General features: G+C 37.9%; 1 protein-coding gene across 2 annotated transcripts in view; it reads left to right on the forward strand.

Annotated features, from left to right (window-relative positions):
* The window catches only part of PALLD (palladin, cytoskeletal associated protein), a 215,056-nt gene that overhangs the window by 193,235 nt on the left and 11,238 nt on the right, over positions 1-10,583 (forward strand). For both annotated transcript variants that reach the window (XM_010569939.1, XM_010569938.1), the window contains 3 exons: positions 479-700; positions 5,718-5,867; positions 10,147-10,241. In XM_010569939.1, coding sequence (XP_010568241.1) covers positions 479-700; positions 5,718-5,867; positions 10,147-10,241 — 467 coding nt within the window. The remainder of the gene's footprint in view (positions 1-478; positions 701-5,717; positions 5,868-10,146; positions 10,242-10,583) is intronic.

The following is a 10,583-nucleotide window of genomic DNA, read 5'->3' on the forward strand; positions in this document are numbered from 1 at the left end:
CCCCCCCCCCCATTTTTACAGGCAACTGTAAACAAAATCATTTTAGCCTTCTAGTGCAGCCTCTGGTACAGTTATAAGCAAATAGCAGATGTGAACCATATGGTCTTCTGGCCATCTGGAAACAAAAGCCACCCTAAATCTGCCTGTACCCTCAAGGAAATATTAGTGTGTTTCTTTTGTCTTTACGAACTGCTTCAGAATACTTTTATTCTTATAGGCTTTTTTAAAAAATGGAAAGAAAGCAACCAATGACTTTCCTTTCCTTTATAAATTAGACCTTAAGATAACATGAAATACAATTTTTGCCTCATACCAGATGTCTTCATTGTTTCATAGGGAAGTTATTGGAGGCACAGATTATAGTGTTTTTCTTCAACAAGATACAGTTTCCTTTTATATGTAAAACCTTAATGGATTGTCAAAGATCAGTAGAATAAAAAAAAAAACCCAACTAATATGTACATTTCTTGTTTGACAGGAGTATAAAGTCTCCAGCTTTGAGCAAAGATTGATCAGTGAAATTGAATACAGGTTGGAGAGATCTCCTGTGGAAGAATCAGATGACGAGGTGCAACATGGAGATGAACCTATTGATAACAGTATGTCACCATATTTTGAGATAAAGCTGAAGCATTACAAAATCTTTGAGGGAATGCCAGTCACATTTACATGCAAAGTGGCAGGAAATCCAAAGCCAAAGGTAAGAAAAGAGTGTAACTATTTCTAGAAATGCTCTGAAGAGTTCTATATTAGTACCTTACAGTGAGCCCCTGGATCCTATGGGCTGTATCTTACAGGAACAGCAGACATTGTCTCTTTACAAGAAAGACTCCTAGCTGGTATAAACTGTCAAATCTCTTTTGACATTATTGGAATTATTCAGATTTATACTAGGCAAAAATCCTACTATGAGGCTTTGGCTCTTGGTTACTCTCCCCTGAGACTTCATCTCAACTATTTTACCTAGAATTATTTTACTTCTGTCATTTTCAGCATTACCGTCTGCGTACATCTGTACCACAGAATGCGGTGCAATGCTAGAAAGTCCCACGTGAGCTGGCACAGTAGTCACAAAACCAACCTGATCAGGTTAACATGGGTAATTATCTCGGGCACAGCAACATCCTAATGCAAAAATATGCTGCTTCTGGTTCAGGAGCCAGCATGGTATCTCTGCATTCTTCAGCATTGCAGAGTTTATATCTACACACCCTAACAAGACTAAATTTTAATGAAAGTTAGAAGAAGGCATAAAAAAATACCATAAGCTCCCATATATCCCAACAGCAAGATGAGACATGATGGTGAGGTTTTAACGATGAGCTTCTGAGGGAGGGTTGGGCTTGGGAAGCATTTCCTTCTAGCAGATGTAAAAGTACAAGTTGCATGATGTCAGTAGTCTGGAAGAATGCCTTCCTTTGGTAGGTTGTGTTTAACCATTTCAAAAATTGCTTGGCAATCGACTGACTCATTGTGCAGCAGGCAAACAGCAGTAGCTTCTTCAACTTCCTTGCCAAAGCCAGTATCTTCCCCATGAGGTCCTTGCAGTTCTTACAGTGACCTCTTGTGGATAGAGGCTCTTTTCTTCTTCGACAAGATCAAAGATGCCTTATCTCTTAGATAAGATCTTCACAGCAGCAGCCACATCCAAATCTTTCATCTAGTGTAAGTTTTACAGGTATTAGGATTTTGAACACAGATAAATGCAAATGACTTTACATGTCCAATGATATAGGCATATGATACTGCACAAACTGTAAAAAGAAAAATGGACTTTCTCAGGTAGCAGAGAAAGAACAACAGAGAACTATGGCCACATCTACATTAACAAGTAGTGCAGACCAGAAGAAGCAAATCTGTAGAATGAGATAACCATCCCTGCATGCATTTCAGGAGGTTTTACTTCAGGCTAGCTCTAATCTTGTCCCACAGACTGAAGCAGATGCAGCACATTAGATGTGTTCTTGGAGCACATTTTCTGGCTTAGTTTCATCTGAAAGGAATCCAATTCTGTGCTCCAAGACCACAACACGATGTGAACCACTGCAAAGTAAGTGGGGCTGATCAGTATAGTCATGTCAAAAAAGCAGTCCTGCTTCAAACTGAAGACACACACTGAGATTAGCCCAGTCTGACTGAAACCAAACCTTTGATGTCCAGTGTTACTTTTGAGATGACCATACAGAAGAGTCTGTTGTGCTGAATAAGGGTAGAAGACAAATGGGTTCGTTGGTGTTAGAGCTGCAGTGTGCTGGAGAGGTGCTCTTTTTGCCTGAGGCTTATGACTAGGTTGCTGGATGACCTATTATGAGTCAGCCTTAGTCAATTTAGCCATTCCCTAATTTTCACAGTTTTCAATTAAGGTGTAGTTTCACAGTCATCTTAATCTGATTTAAAACAGATGAAAGAGGATGTCTCCTTTCCCTCACTTGCCTTGTTTTGGCGTTAGGGATTGCACAGCAAGAAACCACATTGTTAGTACTTCCCCTAAAGCACAGCACCGTAAAAGGAGTATCTGATGTGAATGCACTCTGATTCAGATACAATGTTCTGTTTTTCTGCAGTGTCAAAGCACGCACATTAAGAAGTGATTTGCTCTTGCACCTGGGACTATGACCCTTTATTCCGTTCACTTGCAGATGCTTTGTGCGATTTGTTAAGTTGCTTGGGATGGAACCAATTTCAGTCCTGTTGGATGGCTACTTGTTAGCTGGGCTTTGCAAATGTCAAAGGCTGTATGTATCTTCCCCTCATCTGCTGGAGCATGTCAAGATAGCAATTTTGAAATGCTCGATGTCTGAGGGCTGCCCTTCTGCTGTCATTTGTTGAAGCTGGAAGTGTTGCCCCTGAATAAATTCTTTACTTTGGCAAATGAAAAGCTGGAAATAATTTACTAACTTGAAGCTCCTCCCTTCTAAGTGTTCTGTCAGCTCTGCCAAGGAATGGCTTTGGGAAGGACTGTAGTGTTTCTAAAATCTGGCATTCATTACAAGGGCTTTTTCTAAGCGGGGTTATTGCCTTGATTATTTTTTTCCCTGAACATGCCATGTAAATTGAATACTGATGTGCAAATTCTGTCTTCATAAATATGACTTTTTAAATCTGAGTCTACTTTTGTTATAACCTTCAGTGTAATGTAAAACTGTTTTCTCATTAAAATGAGAACCTGTGGTGATACAGGAGGGATTGTGGAATACTTCTTTTTAAGGGATATTTCTCTTCAGAATCAGGACAATACTATATGAAAGGTTAATTGAGACGTGAATGTTGCATAAACCTTGTACTGCTTGCTCTTCACATAGCTGAATATAATTCATAGTGATTAAAAATGCCTGTGCTGCCCAAGATCAAAACCCCTTTTGTACTGTGTATTCCATTGTATTTCTAGTCGTTACATATTGGTTTCTGAAAATCTGGTATGAATAAAAGCAATCCAGATGCAGTGCTCAGTGCTTACGTAGTTTAATGGTACATTTATTAAAAGGTATCCTAGAAAGAAAATACTTCACTGCAAGGGCCATTGTCTCCAGCAGTGGTAGTGTTTTACTTATTAACTCCATGTCAGATAAAGGTAATATTAAGAATTTACTACTTATAAGTAAAACCCAGTGATGCCAATGTTTTTAAACTTAGTGGAAATGAGTATTGGACAACATATGCATGATGTTTGGATAGCTGGTTTAGTTAATATTTGCATGTATTTCCATGTAATAATTCCTGGCATGTCTCCTGATATTTCTGATAAGTGCATTGTTATTAAATAATTACTACTTAATGCAGTAGATTTCCAAGCAACATTATGACACATGTAAAGCATGCAAGTTAAAACTCATTTTTTGCAGCTATGTTGTTACCAGCATCCATTAGCATGTGTATATAAGTGATCAAGTATCTCTTGCATCTCCAGTAAGTGCTCTGTCAGCAGATGAGAAGACATGACTAAATCTTTTGTTAGCACCACAGAGTCTCTGCAAGGCTGCTGACAGACAAAATGGGAAACAAGTATAACCAGCTATTGAGGAAATGAAATCATTTCTAGTTACACATAATGCTTGTTAATATAAAAACCATACATGGTAATTAATTTTTAAGGGAAATTTCCACTCATTCCCTCTAAAACATTCACCATTGTCTTTTTGTGAAATTTAAAAGTATATCCTTAACTTTTCCCCCCAAGTGAATGAATTTAGAGCTTTGAAATGTTGACACGTATGAAGAACCTGGCATATTAAACTCTATCAGGAATTGTGCTTTGCTTTGTCACTTCATTTTTACTGGAAAGCCAGTACCCTTTCCTCACTTTAAGACCTAAATTCCCTCTTCAAGAATTAGACTGAGGAAAATGTGTGTTTTCCTTGTGCTAAATAGTCCCAGCAGTGATGCCACCAGGACAAATACAGTTATATTTTGTACAAGTTAACCACGTAAAAATTGTGTAGGATTCTACACAAGCGACTTAAGAAATGCTGAACACCACTGATGTTTGTTAGAGAGTAATATATGCTTCAGAAATGACAAGTAAATAATATTCTACTTAAACATGGGTTTGAGGAGCTGATGACAGCCTTCCTAGTATAAAATTTTTCACATATTCCTGTGTGTGTTTTCATGCATACACCACGTTTTTCCTTTGATTCCAGCAGATTTCAGTTTGGGGTTTTATATTACTTTTAAAATATAGCAAAACGCCCCAAAGCTAGGTCAAAATATTTGAATCTTTTTTCGCCTTAAATTTCAGGCATTAAAAACACATACATTTTTTTGTGTAATTTATGGATTACTATACGATATTATTCTGCATACATCATTTTTTTGGCTCACTGCAAGTAGATCTTGGGTCAGCCAGAGAATAAAATTATGTATCAAAAGTAATGGAAAAGACCTCTATTTGATAGATAATGTAACTGTTCTGTACAACTTGGAACTATACTGGTGTTGGCGTACAATTATTAAAGGCTATCTGTGTGCTGACTTGCTTTGAAGTATTTCCTCTTGCTTTGTAAAGCTGTCCATTTCTGTAGATGTCTGTCACATTGGGGTGACACTGTTGGTTTCAATCATACAATTGTACTGAGCTGGCCCGTTCACGTACTGAACTGTTCATTGCCAGCGTGAGCGCCTGAATCCCCTTCTGTTTTTTTGGTTCAGTCCAGTCAGCATAATGGATATGAGACAAAACTGGTGTTTCAACAGTGAGATCATTACTTCTATTTTATTCATCGTTGAACTAACTGTTCCTATAATTACCTTGGTTTATGTTATTTTCTGAAAAGAGAGCAATAGCATTCTTTCTCCAACTTCTTCAGATTCAAGTTATTTCACTTAAAATTAGTATTATTAGTATGTTAGTTATTAAAATTAGTAGTCTTCTCTGAAATAGAACTTTTCTTTGTAATGACATTTATTTTCAGTTCTTGAAATGTTCAGCTGCTGTTCTGTGCTTGGGATGGGTACAGCCCTCATGCACCTGTAAATTTCTTCAGTAAATGTTCATGCTGCCATCTTTCTCTTTGAGAGATTGCTAATCTTTAACTTGTCCGTCAGTGAAAGTGGTTCATGGAGTGTGGTTCTGCACTTTTACTAGTTGATCAAACTGGTTTTCTTTTAATGCTTACCAGAAAGGTTTTCAGCAGTTAGGATTCGTTAGTGCTATTAATTGAGAAATGATGACAATGAACACCCACCTCTTATCAGCCATGCCTTGTTTTTTCCTGCAGATTTATTGGTTTAAAGATGGGAAGCAAATTTCTAAACGAAGTGATCACTACCGAATTCAAAGAGAACCTGATGGAACTTGCTCACTGCGTACTGCAGCCTCCACCCTGGATGATGATGGGAATTACACTATTATGGCTGCTAACCCACAGGTAAATGAAGGTTTGGTTCCAGAGCAAACATGCTTCTGGACATAAATCTTCAGAAAACTATCTCATCTTACGTATGCGTGATTTAATTAAATGATGAAGTCACCATAAAGTATGTAAGTTAGATTTCTGTTTTCATCTTGCATCAGTAGGGTGGGACCTTTCTATCTCCAAGAGATTAGCAACTCAACAGCAGTTTTTTTCCTATGGTTTGAGGTTTCAGAGGGGAGGGGTGTTGTTTTTTAATCACTCATCCACCATTTGTTTCAGCTGATAACATCTCAATATCCTTACTGAGCATGGACAGCATACGTACTCTGAAGGGAGAAAAAAAATCCAGTTTACCAGTAGAAGTAACCCAATCCAGCAATTTAATTTTTCTTCTGTTGACACTACTCACTGACTGAGGCCAACTTTTTGAAATGAGTAGGAGTATATCACACCTCAACATGTTTAGATTAGGCAGCGATTGCAGTTCTGTAAGGCAAAAAGTTCTAGCACTTACTATGTAGAGGGGAGCTCTCCTGTGTTCATCCCAAAGTCTTAAACAATGTTTTTCTGAAACACTGAGTGTTACTGGTTTTGTAATATTATTTGTTCTTCATAGACTCAATAAAAGAGCTGAGGCATAAAACAGGAACCCACTAGCGTGTTGGATATCACTTAAATTTACAGTTCACGCATCCTATTGAAGTAACTTTTTCAATCCACTTCTACAGCACAGCAAATTGAGGGGAAACATTTGCACATGAGAAACGAAGGCAGTAACATAACTTCAGGGATATAACAAATTATTTTCTTCTGTAGCACCAGATATCTTGCCAAGACCAGGCCTTCGAGTAGAATCACACTGTGAAGTAACAAACAGTATCACTGAGACAGAGTTTAATCTGAACAGGAGTGTTGTGCTCTGTTATGAATGTTGCTAGGTTACGTAGCATGACACTGCCATTTTTGCCTTGCTCTTTAACTGTCAATCCTGCTCTATTGCAGTCTGCTTGTGAATGTATGGGATTGTACGCACAGATGACACACAGATAGCAGTTTTAGGCTAGAATCTACAAATTGCAGTGCTTAAATCTAGGTAGTATTTCTACATACACAGATAACAGAAATAAAGAAATAGCATAAGGCCAAGGGAGTTCTTCAAGCTGGGAGCTTTTACACATAGATGACCATTGTGTTATAGCACATGGTACTATTTCAATTGTGGAAATTCACAGTAGGTTTAAAAATGATAAATAAATACATACATGCTCAAGGTAGGAAGTGAATTCTGTTCATCTTCCTGTAAGTGTTGTGTTGGTGCATGTACAGAGTTTCCCTATGTAGTGTTACCGCGTGATCCAAAAATCTTAGAGACCTTGGTGAATAAATTGCCTTTGTGTTTCGGCACTGTACTCTATCCTGAATAACTCATATGAGCATATTTAGGGCCTACTTTTTAGCATTTGTTACTCTGGATAAAGTTCATTTGGTGACACAGCAGGGAACTAGGTTATCAGCTCTGGTCATTGATGACGCTAGTTTGTTAGTGGGTTTTTAGATGTACTAAAATGAGACATTTTTGTATTGTTCCTAGTTTGGGGATTGAAAAAGCAGTTTTGTTAAATGACAAAAACCTGTGTCTGTGCTTTTTTCCCTTCTCTGGAGAAGAACCAGAAGCATCCTCCTCTGGCTCCCCTAAACAAAACATCTGTCTGTTTTACCAAGCCCATTCTATGCTTTCTTTATTCTTTCTTCACAGTGTAATTCCCAAGCAAACATACTTATCTCTTCCACTATTTGCTTGCTTTTACTATGCATTTAACAGTACAATGGAGGCAAAGAAGGGCTATGAGTTAATGTACTAGCCTTTCACACTCAGAGATCTGGATTCCAATTCTTTTAAGTCATCCTGAGTGGAAATAATTTTGGCATAGCTTCCTCAATTCTAATGGAAAGTTCTCCACATCTCAAAGCTATCACAAACTTAGGCAAATTTGGCAACCCTTCCTTAAGAAAAGCAAAATACATAAATATAACGGAGCCTACATCAGCATTCTGATGGACTGGTAGTTATTTGCTATGCCGTTGCTGTGTTTTGGTCATTGCTGTTGGAACCACCAAACTACAAAGCAAAAAGGCATATTCTTAGCTGATAGAAATTGATTTAAAGCAAAGGATTCCGTTCATGAGAGCTCTGCAAATTTATGCCATCTCATGATCTGGACTAATACTACAGGATTTATGTATGTAAAGTGACTTGTTGACACGCCTTGGAAATCATCCGTGGTGGTTAATACGGCAGGCACCATTGCCTGTGATGTAAAGTGCAGTGATCTGGAATTAAGGTTCTAACACACCTCTGGGGTTTGCAGTAAAATTTGCCATATAACTTAATCCAGAGCAAACTGACCCTGGGCCTAGAAAAACACAAAACCTTGCCTGTTTTAGGCCTTTAGTTACAGGTTACATCCCTTAACTAACTGATCTCTTTCCATGAGCTGTATGTGCTCAACTCGAGTCCTTATTTTCACCTTCTTCCCTTTTATCCTGTTCTCTCTGCTTCTTTGCATTATGCACCCAGTCCTCAGTCTGGATTTTCCTTATTTTTCTAGGCCATCTTCTCATGAATTACTTCCCACTCATCGCTTCCTTCCCATTCATCCCATGACTTTTCCAAATCTCTGGCTTCCTGCTTTTTCTTCCCTATCCAAATTCCTTACTGTTCTTTGTGTTTCTATTTGTGATGCCTTCAGGTATTGAGATAACGCAGAAATTTTCCCAAAATGTGTGAATGCATCACCTGCCAGAAAAAGATTAATATGCAGTGGTGCCTAAAATAGAAATGTATTTGTTCCAGATGTTTCTAATGGTCTTGTAACACAAAAAAAGCTTTTGCTTAAGAAATTGCTGCAGGTCATGCACAATGGCTTATTTTAACACAAGTATTTTTCTTGTGGACTAAGTGGGTCCTGGGAATAAAAGCGGGACACAGCAACTTCATTTCTAACAGTCCAGGAGTAACACAGTCATTGCCATTTGAAGGCTGCTGTGACCCCAGTGAAATTGTTTTTCAATGGGCTTTGACCAGTTGTTAATGAACAGCAATTTGCAACCCCTGAGTTACTGTGACAAAAATATTTGTCACTTTTATGGTGAAAGACTTGAGTGTGGAGCTCACAGCTTAGAACTGAAATACACTGCAAAGCTGATGTGGATGTTGCCTTACTGCTACCAGTCCAGGGGGCAGAGACACAGATGGACATCTTCTATACAGTTATCAAAGAGCTATTTAAAACTATCATTTTTGAAAAGTTATTAAAATTACATTGTCATATAAAATTATATAAACTTTTACTACAGTATTATTTTTATATATACCTGTTATATTTGTATCTATTATGTAAATTTATTAATACCACCAGATGCTTTTACCCCTTACATGGTGAATTCAGCAGAGTCCTGGATGTCAGCAGTTCTGGCTGCAGGCAGTCCTATCCGAAATTTGTTACCTCTAGTGCTTGTGGTGGACCATCTGTCTTTTAAAAAACAAAATAGTTTATTTTGACATAAGAAACAAAGCAAAACAAAACCCAGGGATTAAATACAACAGATCCCATGTTTTATTCAAAGCTTTATCATTCACTGAAAATAACCTAAGACTGCTGAACCATCTCCAACGTCCAGCAGTGCAGTTGTGTGCTTTGGTGCAATTCGTACCCCCAAACCAGGCTCACTCTTCCAAGAGGAGCCTTTAAGTACTTGTACAATTGATTTGCTTTTTACATTCATAGATTTTTTTTGTTTGAGCTGTGGCCCCACCAGGTCAAGTGGATCAATGCACTTTGGAGGCAGAAGCTCTGTTGTTAACTTTCAACACTTTCTAAGTGCCATTTTCAAGAGTGACTGATCTTGAACTAGTCTTTCTGTCCACTTGCCAGACACAGAGAAACCTCCCACCCACATCAATGACTTAGTCAATATACTGGTTTAAGGATTTAATTGCCAGTGGTACTAATAATCTTTTTTTAAAGAAAAACTTCCAGGTGGAACATTTTAACCATGACTGTGTTATAGTCACAATTATTCCAGTCTGTTCTGTGTTAGATGGGAAGCTGACAAAATAGTTTAGTATCAGAAGGTATGTTGACAAATGTTTTTCAATTACTTAGTGAAAAAAGAGATTGTATTACAGACTCTGTAACAGGTGGGCAAAACCGAAGAGATCAGATTGAACATTTATTAATATTATATGCTTTAAGTATTTTAATGTTTCTACTCTCCATCATCCTAACAGGGAAGAGTAAGTTGCACGGGCAGGCTGATGGTTCAAGCTGTAAATCAAAGAGGCCGCAGCCCTTGGTCACCCTCTGGTCAGCCTCATATGAGAAGGTATTTGCTGCTTTTTGTTTGTTTGTTTTAGTAATAAGTTTTGCAAAATTATTACGATAAGATAAAGAATGTGAAGTAAGAAGGTAAGCTCAAAGTATGGCATTCAGGAAGAAATGTGCCTCTGCTGTCTAAAAGTTTCTGCAAAGCTTGCACACTCAGAATTATAACCAACCTCTGAAATTACATGACTTTTAAGTATCTTTAATTTTGCCTGTCTCCTCCTTTCTTTGTCATGTTCACTACTTGCTCCTTATCTCAAATTACACTACCAGCTGTTGGGAAAGACCTTGTCACTTAGATGTTTTTTTAAAATATCTCACCTGACTAGGATTCTACCAGAAA

The sequence above is a fragment of the Haliaeetus leucocephalus genome, unplaced genomic scaffold (assembly GCF_000737465.1).
Source record: "Haliaeetus leucocephalus isolate CR32 unplaced genomic scaffold, Haliaeetus_leucocephalus-4.0 Scaffold284, whole genome shotgun sequence".
In the NCBI taxonomy this organism is placed as follows: Eukaryota; Metazoa; Chordata; class Aves; order Accipitriformes; family Accipitridae; genus Haliaeetus; species Haliaeetus leucocephalus.